Source organism: Gossypium hirsutum, chromosome A01 (genome assembly GCF_007990345.1).
Source record: "Gossypium hirsutum isolate 1008001.06 chromosome A01, Gossypium_hirsutum_v2.1, whole genome shotgun sequence".
Taxonomy (NCBI): Eukaryota; Viridiplantae; Streptophyta; class Magnoliopsida; order Malvales; family Malvaceae; genus Gossypium; species Gossypium hirsutum.
In genome coordinates, this window is record NC_053424.1 from 16,826,091 (window position 1) to 16,846,795 (window position 20,705).

Genomic DNA, 20,705 nt, shown 5'->3' on the forward strand with positions numbered 1-20,705 from the left:
TTCATATCAATTGTTGAAAGTAAAATATAGTTAAAATGATGAAATTTGAATTGAATGTTTGAAACGAATGGAACATGGAATTTGAGTACAATTGTTGTGTGACGAAAGACAACAAAAGATGAATTGACGGCAAATTACCCAAGTAAATTGAGGTTCAACATTTGTTACAAACTTTCGTGTTTACTTTCTGTTTAGCTATCACGAGCTTCTGTTCTACTTATATGAGTTTCTGTTCAGCACTTTTGAGCTTCTGTTTAACCCTTATGGGTTTCTGTTTAGCACTTATGTGCTTCTGTTCAGCCTTCGGGCTTCTGAAAATGATGTACTCTTATCCGTAAGCCGTTCTTCGATTTGGGAAGATTTGGTAAATGACTATGTAATTGAAATTTAAAGACATATTGTTTGTTAATGGTATGGATTTGAAATAAGTGTATTCATCGATTGAAGTTGTGATTGGCAGGGAATTTACATTGAATGAATTTATTTAATTGATGTGTTATAGTAGGTACGATAAGATTTATGTTTAACCCATCGAACTTACTAAGCTTCATTAAGCTTACTTATGTTTTTTAATGTCCTTGTAGATTAATGTCAGGTTGGGAGATCGAATCAACACATCAAGTCACACTATCCAACTTATTCTGGTAGATTTTGCAACGTTTATTATGGTTTATATGACATGTATAGGATTAGATTGGTTTGTGAAAATATTAAGATTTACAGTTTGTTTATATTTCCAATCAACTTATATATGTATGGTTTAATCATGCTTAGTATATGTGTTTGGAATGGTTAAATAATGGATAGCTTATAGGCATATAGGTGAATATGTTAATATGGTATAATTGGTAAAACAAATCAAATATGTGATTTCATGGGCTTGTGTCCCCTGCATCTAAGGAAAAATTTTGAATTTTTGGGAAAAATTCTCTGAGTTTCTAGTTTAGTTCTGATTTATTTCTAATGCGTATTTTGGGCTTCGAAGGCTCGTACAAGGGAAAAAATGAGTGATTTATGAATGGTTTCTGATATGTACATTAAATGTTATGAAATGTTCGTATATGATCTGAAAAGTTCGGTAATGCTCCGTAAGCTTGTTTCGACGAAGGATAAGGGTTAGGAGTGTTAGATTTAGTAGTATCAGAGCACGATTTAGTCAATTCTCGGGCTGAACGCTGTGTGTGAAATGTCTAGAAATACATGCCATATAAATCTTTGATAGTGTGATGTGTATGATATGATCTAACCTTTGTTTTCTTATAGATTGTAAAGATTTCAAAAAGATCTGAATGTGCTGATAATGATGAAGTTAATAGTAGAGCACAGACATCTGAATATGGGACAAGTAGTAATGTCCTAATTCCTCCTGCATAAGAATAAGAACTTAAGAACATGTTCTTTAGGTATATGAATTAATAGTTTAGGGAATTCATGCAAAAAAGAAATATGGCTCAACAACTTCCTCCCCTTACTGAACCACCTGTAAAGCCTCTGATTGCACCTTCAGCTGCTCCAGTGACTGAATCTAGTAAATGTATTCTGATTGAGAAATTTAGAAAGTGCGGGGCCGAAGAAGTTCAGGATAGGGCAGAAGATGATCTAGTCAAAGCTGAATATTGGCTTCAAAATACAATAAGAGTTTTTGAAGAAATGACTTGTTCTTCCGATGATTATTTGAGATGTGTTGTTTCCTTACTGAAAGAGAAAGCATGTAATTGGTGGTCGACCATAGTGGCTGTAATGCAAAAGGAGAAAATTTCTTGGAAATTCTTTCAAATTGAATTTAAGAAGAAATATGTCGGTAAAATGTATTTAGACAAGAAAAAGAGGGAATTCCTTGAGTTGCGTCAAGGAAACAGATCAATAGCCAAGTATGAGAGGGAATTTGTATACCTTAGTAAATATGCCCGGAAAATTGTACCAACTGAAGAAGAAATGTGCATTCGATTTGAAGAAGAGTTGAATGATGAAATTCGAATGATGATTGGGGCACTGAAATATGAGAATTTATTGTTCTGTCAAATCGGGCACAGAAGATGGAAGAGGTGTACAACAGAAAAATGCAGCGAGATAGACGGAATAAAGAGTCTTACAAAAGAAGTTCCTCCAAATCATTTTCAGCATTACCTGTGAAAAAGTCTAGAGATGATTTCAGTCGAGCCACCTCAATGTCTGAACACTCAAATAAAAATAAGATGATTCAACAAGATCTTGGAGTATTAACTAGACCCGCTGTTAGAGTGGGAAGTGTACAGAATACTCCTAAGCCTAAATACAAATATTGTGGGAAATATCATCCCAGTGAGTGTAGAAGTAAAGTGGGGGCTTGTTACAAATGTCGAGCAACTAATCATTTTATCCGAAACTATCCTCAACAAAAAAAAAAGAAAAGAAGAAACAGTAGAAAGAAAAGTAATTGGCTACTTCCTAGAGAAGTAGACATTTAGGCCAAAATAGTGCCACTCAAACTGCTCGTTCAGGTATGAAGGATATTGCTGCTCGATCAGAAGCTAGAGCACTTACACATACCTATGCCATCCAAGCAAGAGAGGAGACTACGACTCCAGATGTGATTGCTGGTACATTCTATATCTTTAATGTTATTGTGTATGTATTGATTGACCCTAGGTCCACTCATTCTTATCTTTGCACTGCATTAGTAGTGAAAAAGAAATTACTTTTTGAATCCACTGATTATGATATTCAAGTTACTAATCCATTAGGTCAAAGTGTGGTAGTTAATTTAGTGTGTCGAAGTTGTCCACTGAAAGTGAAAGGCTTTGAATTCCCTACTGATTTGATGTTACTACCCTTTCAGGAATTTGATGTTATCCTGGGAATGGATTAGTTATCGGTATTGTAAATAGAAATGGATTGATCTGAAATGTCAGACAAGAGAGGTGATTTCAGTTGAGTCTAAGAATCTAAAAGATATTGTTAGAATCATTTCAGCTTTTTCTGCTCAGAGATTGATGCCAAAAGGTAATGAGGCATTTCTAGCTTATATCATTGATACTCGAGGTTCAAAATCAAAGTTAGATCAATTACTGGTTGTTAGTGAGTTTGCTAATGTATTTCTTGAGGAATTGTCAAGTTTACCACCTGAACGTGAAGTTGAGTTTGTAATTGATGTGATTCCGAGAATTACTCTGATATCAGTAACACTATACCGTATGGCTCTAGCTGAACTAAAGGAGTTAAAGGCACAGTTGCAAGAGGTATTAGACTGAGGGTTTATCAGACCGAGTATGTCTCCCTTGGGTGCACCTGTCTTATTTGTGAAAAAGAAATACTGTTCTTTGAGACTGTGCATATACTATAGACAATTGAACAAGGTCACAATTAAAAACAAATACCCTTTGCCACTTATCGATGATTTGTTTGATCAATTGAAATGTGCTACAACATTCTCGAAGATAGACCTCAGATTCGAGTATTATCAATTGATGGTTAAAGAGTGTGATGTGCCAAAGACTGCTTTCAGAACTAGGTATGGTCATTATGAATTTTTGGAAATGCCATTCTGCTTGACCAATGCCCGTGCTGCTTTCATGGATCTACAGATTTTTGCTTGAAAGTTAAACCAATTAAAATTATCGTACTCTCTCCTTTCTCTATTTTTTTCCTTTCTTTTTACTTTATGTCCATTTTTTTCTTCCTTCTACTTCTTTTCGCTTGTAATATTATCGATTCTATTACTTTTACTTCAGAGCACCTGCTTAGACCAGTGTTTTTCCTATTACTGTGGTTAGTAAGTTGTTCCGAAAAAACTCCGTGAATTTAGTTGTAATTGCTAAACTTATTTGTTTTGTCAAGAAAATAGTTTTGTGATTAATGACAGAACCTATGTTTGTGTGTTTAATTTTTTTATTTAGGAAAGAATCTCGAGGCCAATTGTCCTTCTAACGCTTGTAATTCATCAACTTCATTGGACTGCGAAGGTAATAGTTCTGTCGAATTGGGGTTTCGTGTTGACTTATGTCGATGAATTGTTAAATTTGATAGTTGTAATGATTTTGTGTTAATTGGTTATTGATCATCTATTTTAGGCCTCGGAAGGTCATTCCACTATTACTGCACAACTACTTTAGGTGCATGCCAAAAATCTTAATTTTTACGAGTTTCGGGCTTGTTTCCAGGCTATGCAACTCGCTGTTTATGTTTGGAACCATATGAGCATGTGTCAAAGCCGTGTGAACCACATGGGCAAGGACACAGGCGTGTGTCCAGGCCATGTGGCATATAAATCAGGTCTGAATCTTGATTTTCTGAGGCCGTGTGTGTGGACTACACTAATCTTGACCTCTTTAATGTGTGAATGATCTGAATTTTATTATATGAGGACTCTTTGATCCTCTATGATTGACATATGTATAGCATAAATATATGTGTGTTGTAATAACTATTTCTGATATTGAACCGTACTCCATATATGTGGACATTTTTATACTACATATGCATAGGTTGGGATACTGTGAAAAAGGAAGTACTCTGATCTGAATTAGTGGCTAAGCGACTGTGTGGATAACTCTAAAACTGGCGCTTTGATGTATTCTGGTTTAGCAGCTGAGATGCAACTCTATAAAACGTGTTAGACAGACACTCTATGGTCTGTAGGGTTGGATAGGTAATGAACGCCCTAACGGTGTGTTAGGACAGCCGAAGACAGTCTGTAGAGGTTGGGGGTAAGAAAACTTGCAAATGAAACTGATATGTTTTGTAAATGAAATTGAAACTACTCTGCTTCTATAACTAAACTATTTTGTATCCGAACTGGAATGATTTTTGTTGCTTACTCGAATCTAGGGATTCGAAAATGCCCTTTTAATTGTGTTATACGTGAATGAACCTCTTTTATACAATGAGCTCATAAATCATTTAGTTTCTGTTTGAATTGCAAGTGGTTCACAAACTTGAATGGGTCAGCATTGTGGGAGCTAGGTCAAGCTTTAACTCTTCGTTTAATAATTACTATTAGGGTTTTTGGTATTTTATGATAATATGATGTTTTGGGAAATTGCATACTTAATTAACTGTGTGTTGGATTTTATATAGGGAATGCTTCTGTGTTATTGTGTGATAATTGTGAATTTTAAGACTGATGATGTAATTCTCTAGACTTGGTCTAGACGTCTAGGTCAGGTTTTGGGTGTTACAGTAATAGATGTGGCGTCTTGCATCCAATCAACTTCCAAGTTGGGTGTAGGATGTTCATTTATTAGTATAAAAATGTTGGTCGGGTTTAGTTACTTCTAGGCCCAAAATGTATCATTTTTGGTGTTTTTCCTAAGATACATGCCATTAGGTGCTTGAATTGAGTTTGTAGATAGTTTAGACTTGGATGTTGAATTTTCTTGTTTGTTATATGGTAGAGTTTGAATTGAATTTGAATGTTGAGGGAATCTGATAGGGATAATGCACCAGATTTAGTAGAGGTGTCAGTTGTAACACCCCTAACCCGTTTCTGTCGCCAAATTAGAGTTACGGAGCGAGATTGATTCATGGGTCGTCTCGCGAAGATCTTCGATCCTTCGCCATCGCGAGAATATAGCGATCGAAGAGCTATCACTCAGCTGCTTCGCGTATTACGAAAGTAGTATTACCCGAAGGGGGCATGCTGCAAGAGCGTAGGTGACTGGTAAGCGTAGGAGGTGTGCCCAAAGGGCAGCGGCAGCAGTGTGGTTCCAGGTGCCGTCGCTAGATTGAGATCTGCAGGGTGGCGAGGACTTACCATACAATAAAAAATATTTAAACAACATAACATTCATTAATTTAAATATACCATAAACCACTCATTCTCATTCATTTTTTCTTTAAGTCGAACCTTTAAGGCCCTAAAAATAGCTTGGACGTAATTCGGGACTAATTTGAAACAAACGGAAAGTTAAGGAAAAAGTTGCAAAAATTGGAAACAAGTGTCACACGACTGTGTGGCCAGGCCATGTGGAATCACCCTAGGCCATGTAACTTTTGAACAAGGGACACACGACCATATCCCAACCTATGTCCTCTCCCGTGTAACTCACTGAGTAGGGTCACACGACTATGTCACACGTCCGTATGCTAGGCCGTATATCTTTCTGAGTTGCCCCACACGCCCGTGTATCAGGCCATGTGTTAGGCCGTATATCTTACTGACTTGAACCCTAAGAAGATCCTCAAATGACACACAGCCGGATGCCTCAGACAACCGTGTGACACCCTGTGTCTCAAGCTGTGTGAACCCAAAATTCACCTAAAATCAAGCCATTTCATAACCTAACCATGCATAAACATTCAATCCAATTGTGCACACTTTCAATGGACCAAACCATCATCAAAGCACACATAAAATTTCCATTTCAAAGACCCTACTTCAACTAACCAATATGTCATTCAAAGGCACCACAATTAGCATCCAAAAATCACTTACCTAAACATGTTCATATACTGCATTTCATGCATACAAAACTAGTTCAATTACTTACCAAAACATACCACAAATTTACCATTATCAATCCATTCTAAACATACCATAAAGAGCCTTGTTTACAAGCCTTAACAAGTGACTAAAAATGACAAGATTTGGTAAGCATTAAAGTGCACTAACCAAACATAATCTTCAAAACATAAACATGTCAAAGCACCATTACACAACATCCTATACATGCCATTATAAACCTTGGTCAAAATACTCAAAAACTATTGAATTGACTTCTGGATAGTGTGATAGATGTCCGACTAGTTTTCAAACCAATCAAGCTTTTGTAATCTATAACATAAAGGAAAGAAACTACGTAAGCAATGAGTGCTTAGTAAGCCTGTAAAAACCTTAAACATAACTTACCATTTCAATAATACAATATATAGATTAAACATAATTCAACACCAATGTCATAAGCTTAGCAAAGCTTAATCAACATCACCAACTCACAAGTTAGTATGTCTATCCATAACATAAATGGAATCAATCATAAAATATGTAAATTTCCATGTATACAACATCATTTAGTTCATCAATCCTTTCATTAAGTCATAATTCAATCTATTTGTATACTTACCATTTTGTTCCCTTTTCTTGCACATTGAACCATCTAGAATTACATCGGATACACGAGAAAGCTCATATGAAGTGTACCATTACATATAACCATAACATTTCCTTTACATCAATGCTCACACGAGCTGTGAAATGGGCCTAATCACACAAGCTATAGGTCAAAATATAAGCTACACGATACTGCTCACACGAGCTATGGAGAATCCGTAACAAATGTAGGACCTCAACCATCAGTAGGACATTCAAGACCAGCACCCGAAACATGAAATCTCTAATGACATGTCATTTGTATCCTAAGAATTCCTAAAGTTCAACCAAGACTAGGTATCCGTCAATTCATCATAGCATTGACACATTTGTATATTGATTCGTTTATATCAAAACAACATAATAAATATTCAATTTAAACAACATTTAAGCTATTATAGTTCATACGAACTTACCTCTATAACTAGGGAGTAGTGGTTAGATCAAACTAATCCAAATCTTTAGTTTTTCCTCGATCTAAGTTTGAATGTGGTTTATCTTTATCTAAATAGGTAATTTCAATCAATTAAATACTTCTAGTATTCAATTTAATCCACATTTCATATATATGCAAATTTACCAATTTTCCCTTAACATTTTAACTTTTCACAATTTAGTCCTTAAGCTTATAACTTAAAATCTAACCATTTTAGCCTAAATCCATGTCAATCAAAGATGCAAAGGACCTTGAAAAAACCCATATTTACCATAACTTTACAATAAAACCCAACAAATTAATCCCTATTTCTAGAATTCATCAAAAATTACTTAACAAAACTTATTTATTTTTCAACAAAGATTCATAATCTATAAACTAACATCAAAACTCATTCAAAAGCATTCATGGTAAGTCCCTCAACCTTTAACAGTTTTGCAAATTAACCCCCAGACTAGCTAGATTAAGCTACAACGAACTCAAAAACATAAAAATCATTAAAAATAGGGTGAAAAACAAATACCATGCAAGAATTTATGCTAGCCGAAACTCCAAGCCCTAAAATGGCTACTTCTTTCTTCAAATTTCAGTGGTGATAACACTTAGGAAATATGATACTAACTTTACCTTATTTTAACAGTTAATTTATCAAATTACCATTTTAACCTTAGTCATTAACTTTAAAATCACCTAAATCATGTCCATATTTGTCCCCTAACCTTAAGAATGATATAATTACCATTTAAGTCCATTAAATTCCCTTTCTAAAGCCATTTAGCCCTTTTTAATTAATAGAACTCAACTTTTACACTTTTTACGATTTAGTCCTTTTTACTTAACTAATTAAGTAAACTTCAAAATTTCTTGACAAAATTTTAATAAAACCTTAATATAATCTCATAAACATTAAAATAATAAAATAATAATTTACTCATCGAAATTGTGGTTCCAAAATCATTGTTTCCGACATCACTAAAAATGAGTTGTTACATGGGTGGTTATTATCTTTTAGAAATTTCTTTTTTAAATTTTTTTTTCAAAATTTCCCCAAAATTATTTCAAAAATTGACTTCCCACTTTTCCCTCTTTCCCATTTTTCCTTATTCTTGGTTTTTCACATTAGTTTTTCATTGAAAAATAAAATTCTTTGACTTTCTTTTTCCTAAAATTTCTCATTCTTCTTTTGTTCCTGTCTTTATTTCGATTTCCCATTTGTTCTGCACCATCAATCATTGTGCTCCGGTTGGTAAGTAGCTGCTATTTTGTTTTAATAGTGTATCTATTTCTTCGAATCATTTGTATAAGTATACTTTTCGGGTTAGTTGTTAAATTGAGAATTGATCATTTTGGTTTTCCAATAGGAGAAGAAAGTGAGGCGTACAACGTCCCTCCAGCAACCTAGGCACCATTTTAGGCTGTTGTTTTCTCAAGGGTAAGTGATTGATTTTCTATTTAAGGTCGAATCTCAGTGTTAGGATTGCATTATTGGTGTTTGTGACCAAGTTAAGGGCTCAGAATTTGGACTATCATTGTTAATTCTCACATTTTTAATGTCGATTTTAGGTACTGCAATTATGGTTGTAGTGTGGGCATTGAAAAATGATCAAGTATGTAACGAAAACCTTGAAAAACAATGAACGGCACGATACTGAAAAAGCCCCTATCATCGCCACAAGACCGTATGCTAGGCTGTGTGAGCCACGAGAGTATGTGTTAGGCGATGTGGGCCATACAGGTGTGTTGGCCCATTTTTCGTAAAATTTAGTTAGGGCCATATTTAAAGTGCAATTTGAGATTAGTCACTTCGTAGGTTCTAAAATGTGATATGTATGTATTAAGAACCTTTTTATTCATCTTTACAAAATTTAAACTTACTAAATTCATTTGTGAAAAGGGGTCCTAAAAGAATTTTATTGGATAGAATGATATATTTGGTATATGATTGGTCATATAATCATGGTACATAGATATGTTTTATTCAATATCCTTAACAAAAGGTATAAGAGGATTGGCAGAACTAACTCATTTTTTTAATAGGTGAGTAATCAATGGAATTACAAATGGAGTAGGCATTATAAGTTTTTTTGTAGGAGAAAGTGTAAAATATCTAGGGGAAGTCGCATCTCGTTTTATCTATTATTGTATTTATTTTATGTATTAATTTTTTTAGTAATTTACTACTTTATTTTATTTTAATTTTATGCAATTTATATATTAATATTTATATTTATAGATTTTCATTTTTTTAGAATATTAAAAAATTATTATTATATAATTTGAATAATAATATTTAATATTTAATTAAAATATTTTATCCGACCATAAAGATCGCATTGATTATCGTCAAGTATAAGGATATTATGAAATCTGATAATTTGCCTCTGTTTATGTGATTTTTGAAAGCATGATATTATTATCTGATGTGTATAACATGTATAACATATGTGCATCTGATATCTATACAGTACTGCGTGTGCATTGGGGTGAGATAATGATATGACAGAGGAAGTGTTGGCAATTTAATGATCTGCATTATCTGGTGGTTTAAACCACATATTTGTTCTGGTGGCTTGGTCACACTTATCTGATTCTGGCATAATATCGTATTATTTCTGGCAACTTGACTGTACTATTCTGAAAAGTGGCATATGCTCACTTATAGGAGTGTGGGGTTAGATTGGTATTTATTATCCTAATTGGTGTGTAGGGATGGGGGTAGGATTTGACTTTGTATCTAAAATTGCATCTAATTTTGTATTTGAAAATTACATCTGTATCTGTATCTGCATCTGTTCTGTTCGATGGGTTGAGTTACACACTGAGTTTGTAAGCTCACCCATTTGTTTTCATCCTCTCAAGTAATTAGCAAACCTAGGCTGTCGACATACAGGAACTCATGATTGGACTCTTTCAAAAAACAATTTAACATGAACTTTATGTTAATAATGGACTTTTGGGACTTTTAGACTGTAGCTTGTTTTGGACTTTTTTTTTGTTTTTACTTTTTTCAAATTAAGTACTATTATATTTCTATCTTCAAAATTATTTTTTTACAAATCAAGCCATGGTTTTCAAATTTTCAAAACTTAGAAAATTTAGCTGCAAGACAAAGATTTCACACAAATGTTTTCTATAACAAAAGAAATAATCTTAATTAGTATTTTCCCTAAAAATTGGAAAACAATTTATCAAAAGTTAATATTGTTTTCTACATGATTAAAATTAAATTTATGAGTTTTAAACAAGTTATTGAAATTCCTCAAGATTCAGCCATAACGTTTGGTTGAGCGCGGGGTGTTACACATCGAGTATCGCCTGGACATTGGAGAGTACCGACTTGATTTTTCCCTTTTCTAGTTTCAACCTCATCATTGTCAATCAACTATGCGATATGAGATGCCTCAATGGCTCTTAATTGATCATGTCGCTTGCTTGAAGAAGAAACAAATTGATTATACCAATCATGTATGAAAAATATTGGCAAATAGGAAAAACCTCCTTAGATGCAGCTAGTAAAGTTAACTAGAGACGATGAGCGAGGTAGTGAACATAGTATGCAAATCGGATATTTGTAGCAAATAATGCTTGAAATTCATTCCATTCGCCACCCATATTACTTGCACCATCATATCCTTGACCACAAATATCATCCACATTAAGGCAATGACATAAAAGAACTTTACAGATTGCTTTCGCCAAAGCTAATGGTCTGGTCTCCTTCACATGAACCAAATCAAGAATCATTCATGTATAAATCCTTCTTTATCAATAAACCGCATGATAATTGCCATTTGTTTTTTCTTTGACTCATCACGAGTTGCATCCACCATAATGCAAAACTTTGAATCTCCAATCTCTTCCCAAATGAATCCCTAGTTTTTACTCGCCAAAATAGAAAGAATGTCCTTTTGAACAATCGAACTAACATTGTAACGCCCCAATTTTCGGGAATTCTGTAAAAGTTGTAAAATTTAAAATTCTGTGTTCTGTTTGTTATGTGTAGGATTAATCATGTTGGTGGGCCTCTAGAAGGCCCAAGCTTAGGATAAAACCCGGTAGTTTTAATTAAATTTAATTCTATAAGAGAAAGGGGTTCTGATAAATTGGGCTTTTAGGAATTATTTGTGAAAAATGGATCACAAGGAAGCAAGTGGTAAAGTGGCATGTGATGCCACTGGGAAGGATGTAGTGGCATGTGGAAGCTTGGGGAGGACCCAGGTTCAAGTCACAATGACAGCAAATTAAGTGATTAATTTTTATGTACAGGAAAGGGAAGTAGTGGAACTGAAATAAAAGTCTGTCAGGAAGAGTTTAAGAGGGTAAGGGGATTGAATAAGGATAGAGATAAGGGAGGAAATTTAGGAGCTAATTGGGGTGAGCTGTACTGGCCGAATTTTGGACTCTTGAGGAGCAAGAGGTGGCCAGCCAAGGAATTCTTTAAGGGGGCAAATTTCGGCTAGGTTAAGGAGCTAGTATAAATTCGGCACTTAGGGTAGTTGGTGCCGTTTCCTGACTTTTCTCCTCATCTTTTCTTTTCTCCTCTCCTCATCTACCTTTTTATTCATCTCCTTTCCTCCATTGCCGAACCTTTCAAACCTCTTGTCCATCTCCACCCTACTCTACATCACTTTCCTCCATTAATTTTCTTAGACTAAAGCTAAACCTCAAATCTCAAAATCCCGAAAGCTATATTCTTGCGCCGTTTTTCCAAAGCCATATTCCTCAATATGTTTTCCTTTTTGACCAACATTCCTCTCCTCTAAACCCCTAGCATCTGTCGACAACATTATCCAGGGTTATAGCCTCAAATCATTATTTTCTATATCACCTAGAAAAGCCGAAACTACTATAGAGTTAGGGACTTGTAGCCAAAACTTCAAAGCTTCTAGATTCAAGTTTACCGTCGTTTAAAGGTTGAATCTGCATCAGATCTACGTGGAAAGCAGGAAGGAATAAGTGGTAAGTGCTCATCACTCCAAATCTAGTCTTATTTTTCAAGTTAGAAAAAAGCCGAAGTCCCTAAAATCTAGGGAGGCTGTCGATTTGGGCATAGGGCATAAAGGGTCTTTAGCCGATGATTTATTTTGATGATTAGTGTCTTCTCAAGGGTTGGATCGAAGGCTTGGATCTTTGGAGCGATCAGACTTGGATCTAGCCATCGGATTTCGGCAAGAAGGTAAAGTTTTAAAGGCTTTTAGGACAAAGTCGAATATGGGTAAGTAATTATGGAGATTAGTGTTGTGATTTGCAATCTAAGAATTGTAGCAACGTAATTGTAGGCAGTTCGTGCATGGATCTTGTCAGCAAGTCGTCACAAATCAGGTGTGTAACTGACACCCTTTCATAGGCTAGATCGGCAAAAGCCGAAAAGCCAAAATACCGAAAAACTGGTATTTTGGGCGCTTGCGAGTGTGCGAATGCTTGTGAGACGTATGGGTAATTATTACTGGTAATCGGAAGTGATAAAACTGCAGTACGCACGATTTCGTGCGTTTTCATATTTTGGGCTTAATGGGCCAAAACTGGGTTAATGGGCCAACGGGCCCAATTCGATAAGAACACTCAGTAAGTGTTTCTGGCTAAACGTAATGGCTACGATTTGCATGGAAACCTTAGAAATAGTTAGATGTGCTAATATACCCCTATGTATGCAAAATTACCATTATACCCCTATGTATGCAAAATGACCTTTATACCCCTAGGGTTAATTTTGTCTGAAAAGCATGATGAATTAAATCTGTATGATGTGTGCCATGAATGTATATCTGTTGCATGGGGACATGGGCTATATTATGGAGGAAGCATCCTGGTGGCTATGCCACAAATTATCTGTTCTGGTGGCCCTGCCACATATATCTGTTCTGGTGGCACTGCCACAAAATATCTGTATCTGGTGACTCTGTCACATTTTCTGTTTCTGGCAGCCATGCTGCATATTTATGTGGTGTGTAGCGATTGGGTGGGCCGAGTAGTCTCCCCACATGGTGAAAGGATGGTATGGGGGTGTATGTGGTTGGATACGGTTGGGTTTCTGCATAAGCATGATATATCTGTTCGGGTTTGTTCTAGGCCTATAGGCTTTATTCTGATATCTGTTCTGGGCTGAGGCCAACTTATTCTATCTCTGTGGTTTGAACTAATTTAGGCTATGGTTGGGTTGAATTACACACTGAGTTTCCCAAAACTCACCCCTTATTTTCATCCTCGCAGGTAATCCTCAACCATAGTGGGCTTGGAGCTGTGAGGGATTTGGACTGGCCACATGTTTCTACGAACCTGGTTTCTTTCTGGTGAACTGGACATCCTTTTTATTTCATCTATGGTTTTGGGTTTTAAGTGTAATAAGGCCTTTTAATTATTTTTTTATGGTTTTGTTTTACTTTTATTATTTTATTTTACTATGATGAAAAAACTATGATGACTAAGGAAAATGGGTTAGCTTTAGGACGCGTTTTCAAAAACATTAAGGGATTTCAAAATAACACGTTTACAAGTAAGACTTCCGCTAAACAAACGTTTTCAAACTTAATCATTTTCTTAAGATAGACATAACCAAACGATTTTCTCAAAATTACACGAGTCGTTAGGGTGTGGCAATGGTGGTGTGCATGTCTAGGATTGGATCCGAAGGGAGCTTGGTACTTAAGCAGTCTGACGGACTCACCTTCTCTTCTTCCTGGTTTCCTACCTGGTGCACAGCTTCTATTCACCTTAACCTACTTTAAAAAGTATCTTTTACAACCCCAACTAAGTTTTTCAAACTAAGTAAAACGGAACGTTTTGAACGCATCGATGTGGCGCACCGGATCCGGTCATAACGTCTAGGCCGGGTTTGGAGTGTTACAAACATGATGTGCAATTTAAGGGGCATTTTCTAAGACAATTTCCCCCACATCTTCAGTATAAAAAGTCAAGAGTTTTATTAGATCAAGAAAGTTACCTCGATTTCTTGAATCTTATGCTTCATTGCTTCCCCTAAAGGCACAACCTTGGAATACAAGCCACTTGACAACATTTACTTAGACCTTGAATTGTAGCCGATTTCTTGCAACTTGCTTAGAATTTTGTTTCTCAATAATCCTCTCAATATTTTGCAAGGAATTCTGAAGATTGAGATAATTTTTCATTGCATTCTTATGTAAAGAATTTGCATCCTTACCCACATAAGTAACAAAAGGAAATTTAGGTCCTTCATTGACCTTCTTCCGTGATCGAAATTGATAGTCACTAAAGTAACTATACTTACAAAAAAGGGAAGCGCACCTATCGAACAATAGTATAGCTGTGGTGAGTAGGGAATATCGTATCAATAAGGACTAAAATTTCTAGTAATTACTATTTTTATATTATTTACACGACAAGTTAATGGGATTGATTTTAATCTAAAATTAACTAAACTAAGAAGGCAACAGAGAATGAATTGGGAAAATAAATGAATATAACCAATGAGATAGATAATAACCAGGAAAGAATCCACCTAGACTTCACCTATTATTTTAAATCTGAATTAAACGATTTATTCACTTGTGCCTTGATCCATAAAAATCCCTAAATTATGTTAATATCTCTTTCGAGAGTAAGAACAACTGACTCTAGGTTGATTAATTAAAATCTCTTTCTAATTAAAACCCCTATTGTCGCATTAACTTGATCTATGGATTCCTCTTATTATATTTGACTCTAATCAGATAGATTTATGTCATCCTATTTCTAGGATTGCATGCAACTCGACTCAGTTATGCTAGATCTACTCTTAAATAGGGACTTTTGCTCCACTGAAATAAGCACATTTAACATGAATCAATATCCTAAAAATATTAAAACACGAATTAAGCATACATAATTGAGAACAAGAATTAAGTATTTATCATGTAATTTAGAAATAAAATAATAAGATTTATCATAGGTTTCATCTTCCCTAGGTATCTAGGGAATTTGGTTCATAATATGAATGAAAACATCTCTAAGTTAAGATAACGACAAGACATAAAGAAGCCCAATAAAACTTTTAAAGAAATTAAATGGTGATCTTCAATCTTGAAGGAGATCCGCTTCTGAGTTACTTCCAACGGTGTTCTTCAAGTAATTTCTTCGTTCTTCTATGTGTGCTCCCTTTTAGATCTTCTTCTAATATGTATTTATAAACTTTGTAATGCTCAGAACCCCTAAAAATTGGGTTTTTATGCGTAAAAGGGAAGCAAGGTTTGAAATTGACATGGGCTAGCACATGGGCGTGTGGCCAACCCGTGTGGATCACAAGGGCATGTGACTAGCCCATGTGGAAATACCCAAGCCGTGTGGCTCCTAGAAACAACTCATTTTGTCTGATTTTGGCCCATTTTTTCACTCCTTTCACTCCTATGTGCTCACTTAAGTATAGAGACATGAATTTAAAGAATTAGGAGCATCAAATTCACTAATTTACATAATAAATCATCCAAAAATGCATCAAGAATGGGATTAAAAACATGTTACTTTTATAGCTTATCAAATATCCCCACACTTGAGTGTTTCCTTGTCCTCAAGCAAAATCCTCAACTCATATTTAGAGCTAATCTTTCTCAACTTATAATCCTCATCAATAATGTTTTGTTATAATTCACAAATAATCATTCATTAATAATTCAACTAAAAGAGCACTAAAGATTCAAACAATCCAAGTCGAACATTTTTAAAGCATCAAAACATAGATATTTTTCCTTATCTAAGTAATTACCTTTAATTCAAAATCGAAAAGAGTCGACATCCTCACTCAAGATTCACTCAAAGTGCTTAAATGTTCACAAATAAGCTCTCAATAGTCAAACATGAAAAGTCATTACCATAAGCTTGCATGAAAATCAAATCTTCACCACTATAAAATGAGATGATACATAAGTCAAAAGGTCTTTAAGCGGTTGTAATGGGGCTTAGGTTAAAGATGTGGAGAAAGGATGAAAAAGATGGTTAAAATTGAGATCGAATTGATCAATTACCAAACTAGAAAAAATAAACAAATGCTAAATCAAAAACAATTACATCAATCTAAAACTATCTTCTTCTCAAAATATGACTTTAACTGTTCAAACTCAATTAACATAGAACTAAGTAATAATCAATATATATATGTATTTTTTATTTATTTTTTATTTATATATATATTTATTGAGAATAATAGGAAATAATTCAACAACTGAAACAAAAGAGTATAGTTAGGCAACTAACCAAATCAAATCTCGAAAAAAAAAGGGAGTCAATAAAACGGGAAAAATTCTCAACGAATCAAAAAAATGAGTTATGGGTTAACATTAATGGGTAAATTAAGAAACGGTGTGTTAGGCTCAAAGGGGTTCACTAAGAGTTAATTATATAAGCAGGCTTTTATAGGATAAGTGGGTTAAAACCTAAATGCCTTTATCATCTCAGTATATCAAATCAAAGGTGTGGTCTCGACATGCATAATTGAAGCAAGTTCTAGAATAACAAATCAATATTGACACACTCATAACCAATAATAACAATGAGCAAGAAGAATGTATTCTCTAAAGGCTCAAAATCTCACAAAAAATTATGGTTTTGATGTCAAACTTGTAAATTTAAAACTTCAAGATAATACCTCAATTTAAGGAAACAACTTAAAATTTTTAATTCTGAAAATCAACTTATCATGCTTGATTCTCTCATTTCTTAAAGTTTAAAACAACCACTGGATAAATACCTATGAATTTAATCCATAACACATCAATAAAAATCACAAATCAATAAAAATTTATTCTAAAAGAAGTATGAGAAAATTACTTAAACACAAAACATAATTCAGGGATTTTCTAATAATTATATAAATAACCTCCCCACACTTAAGATGTACATTGTCCTCAATGTACAAATAGATATAATTACAGTATAAACAGAATAGTATAAAAGAGGGAGAAAACTGAAACTACCATGAATATTGGATGAAATCCTCAGAATAGTGAAAAGTGGAATTGTAGTGAAATCTAAATGTAGAACATGATTCCGAGAAATACTAATAAGAAAATAAACACAAATAGTGAAAAAGATTACGAGATTAAACTCGAGTAGAAAAAAATCATAAAAATAAAAATATAGTTCAAAATATAAAAATGAAATAAGTCTAAGAAAATAAAACAAAAACAAAAATAAAACAAATGGACTCAATGGTCCTCATCATCAGACACGTCGGTGTCGTGATTCGTCAGCACTGAAGAGGAGATATAGAGATGCTGACATATCTGTTGCAATGTCGCATCAAGACTATTGGACCTCTGAACGCAGTACTGCTCAAAACCAGGGAACCGCTCGGTGAGGTCTGCTAAAGTAGTAGCAGAAAAAACAAGGCAGTGACTCGAAGGTGGAGACTATGGTAGGTCCTCGTGATGGAGAGGAACATCATCAGTGAGTCCTCGGGTTCATTCTGAGTGTCAGAATAAAATAATCGATACTAAGGACGTTCCGCTACACAACGCCGCTCGATCATCCTCATATGAATCATACTCGAGATTTCCTGTAAGGATATTTGGTCGACGAGTGTAAGTGTAGAGGACTGCTTCGGTGTGTCAAGGAGACCGTAGTGTCAATCAAAGCGAGTCACATAATGGCCTAAACAGATGGAGCCTTTCCTGTAGTGATCAGTCTGATGGTGGAAGGCTAGTACAATGAAGTATGCCTAATTAAATATATGTTCGGTAGCCATGCTCCATAGAAAATAAGCATCATGAATACTAACGACTCCGATACTCTCTCTCCTACTGGTCAAAGTGTGAGCTAAAAGTACATGAAGATACCGTAAAGCTAGAGAGAAAGAAGTCGCCTTCGAGTGACTCGCATCATAAAGTGTCTGACTCGCTATAAGCTCTGCCCAGCTATAAGATAGGGTGTAATAGATGTGCCGATATAGATGGAGGAAGTTTTTGGCACTCATAAACTCCTCGGTGTAGTGTCCCATAGCAACACCAAACTCGGGGACACTCATATGGCACATCAAACCACCAAGTCTGAAAGTGATGGTGCCTAGCTCGTCATGAGTCGTCATGACCTACTGTAGAATAAAGGTCGAGCAAAAATCCAACATCAGTTCCATGTATCTATGCTCAATGATAAAGAAGAATCTGTCCCATGGAGCTGTGGTAATAAAGGTGCGGACATCATCAATTACGGACCTGCTCCAACGCGGCCCAATCAATACATCGGCCTAGATTGAGTGGTCGCAATCTTAATAGCTAAAATAATTCCTCCTAGAGGCCCACAGAAAATTGGAGATAAGGGTGGCCGGCCTCTACAGAGGCGCTCGAAGAAGAGGTCACACCACGGGTCTTCCGCTTTTTTGAAGCGGGGATAAGGACTTTGAACTTGCCACGTGTGTTTATCATGGTGTGCCTGAAAAAGTAAAAGAATTCATCAATAAATAAAGCATCACCAAAGGCCAAGAAAGTAAAATCCAAGTAGTCCTAAATAGCAAATTACTTTAAAAAAATTAAAGAATCATGATATTCGAAAAGTAAGAATAATAAAAAGTTGAAATAAATAAATAAATAAGCAATATTACTACTAAGAACAAAGAACAATAGAAATGGAAACAGTGAGCAAGGAAGTTAAAATAATACTAAGAATGCATCATAGAAATGGCTATAAAAATAAACTTAAACAATAGCATAAAAAAATTTAAAAAAATTGAATGATTTATAAAGAGTAAAAGAAAAATAGGCAACAAGTATAGTAAAAAATAAATAAATAATAATGAAAATAAGAATAATAAACAATAAAGAAATAATAATAATAATAATAAGAAATAAGAAATAAATAAATAAAATATGCAAACAGTGGTGGGTGGTGACCGGAGTACACGACTCTAGGGGCGACGAGGAAACAACAGCGGAGTAGTGAAGGGTCGGGGCGGGCGTGCACTTGGGTGCGATGAGGAAAGGTGCAACGATCGATAGGCGTGGGTGGCTGGCAGTTTGAGGGGAAGGACGAAGGAGAGGAGAGGAAGGAAAACGAGGTGAGGAAAGGAAGACTTGGGCGACGGGGTGGGGGTTGCATTGTGGGAAAGAGGAAGGCCGAGAGAGGGGGTGTGCGCGCAAGGAAAAAATTAGGAAGAGGGATGAGGCACGAGGGTGGTCAGGTTTGGCGAGGGAAAGGGTTGTTGATGGCAGACGGAAAGGGAGAAAGAACTGGTAGCAGCGGCTACGGTTGGTAGGGAAAGATAAAGAAGAAGACAAAATAAAAATAAGAGGATTAGGGTTAAAAGGGTGACACGATCGTGTAAGGCCCGTGTTGGGCCACACGGCTGTGTCCCACATTCGTGTGGTTCCTGTTTAGCCCGTGTGTGATAAACTTTTAACCCACTGTACACACAGCCTCAGACACGCCTTTGTGTCCAGGCCGTGTGGTACACATGGCCGTGTCGCATGGCCGTGTGCAACCTCTTATGCTTCTCTCACGCTCGTGTGACCTCCCATACGCCGGTGTGGCTCGACCGTGTCTCACATAGGGCCATCTACTTTTCCCGTGTAACTCTCTGACTTATTTTAAAATTGAGAATTTTAGCTCCACGTTTCATACGGCCTAGGACACACCTGTGTGTCCAGGCCATATGGTCCACACGGCCGTGTCACACGCCCGTATGGACTATTTTAGGCTGTGTCTCTTTCAAGTTTTTGAAAAATTAAGTCCCAGGATCCACACGGCCAAGGACAACCCGTGTGTCCAAGTCGTGTGGGTCACACAGCCGTGTCGCCAGGCCATGTAACTCACTGTCAATTTGCTTAAAATTTCAAAACTAAGTCTTAGGATCCACATGGCCAAGGACAGGCCTATGTGACCAGGACGTGTTGGTCACATGGCCAAGGACACGCTCCTGTGTCCAGGCAGTGTGGGTTACATGGCCATGTCACCAGGCCGTGTAACTCACTGTTGAACCCCTTGTAATACACATAGCCTGGGACACGCCCGTGTGTCCAGGCCGTGTGGGTCAAAAACCTACATTTTTATTTTTATTTTTTTAAATGCCAAGAAATGAAAATAAGAAAATTAGCAGTGTTAACACTCGGGTTACCTCCCGAGAAGCGTTTATTTAAAGTCTAAGCTAAACTTACCTTGTGTACACAATTATGAAGGTTCGCGGAGCTGAAGGTCCTCTCTATTATCTCTAAAATCCTCACCACTATAAAGTTTAAGTCGATAACCGTTTACCTTCAATGTGCC

At 35.8% G+C, this 20,705-nt stretch overlaps 1 protein-coding gene across 1 annotated transcript; it reads left to right on the forward strand.

Annotated features, from left to right (window-relative positions):
* Nucleotides 1–2,482: 2,482 nt before the first annotated feature.
* On the forward strand, nt 2,483–3,230 carry LOC107917329 (uncharacterized). The gene is made up of 2 exons (XM_016846688.1): nt 2,483–2,734; nt 2,892–3,230. Exons 1-2 carry the CDS (start codon nt 2,483–2,485, stop codon nt 3,228–3,230), a joined length of 591 nt encoding a protein of 196 aa, XP_016702177.1.
* The last annotated feature ends 17,475 nt before the right edge of the window (nt 3,231–20,705 follow it).

Excerpts from the sequence above, each read along its gene's own strand:
- LOC107917329 (XM_016846688.1), top strand. The coding sequence starts at position 2,483 with ATGAAGGATATTGCTGCTCGATCAGAAGCTAGAGCACTTACACATACC. Across the intron at positions 2,735-2,891 it reads ATCCATTAGGTCAAAGTGTG|ACAAGAGAGGTGATTTCAGT; the intron begins GTAGTTAATTTA and ends CTGAAATGTCAG.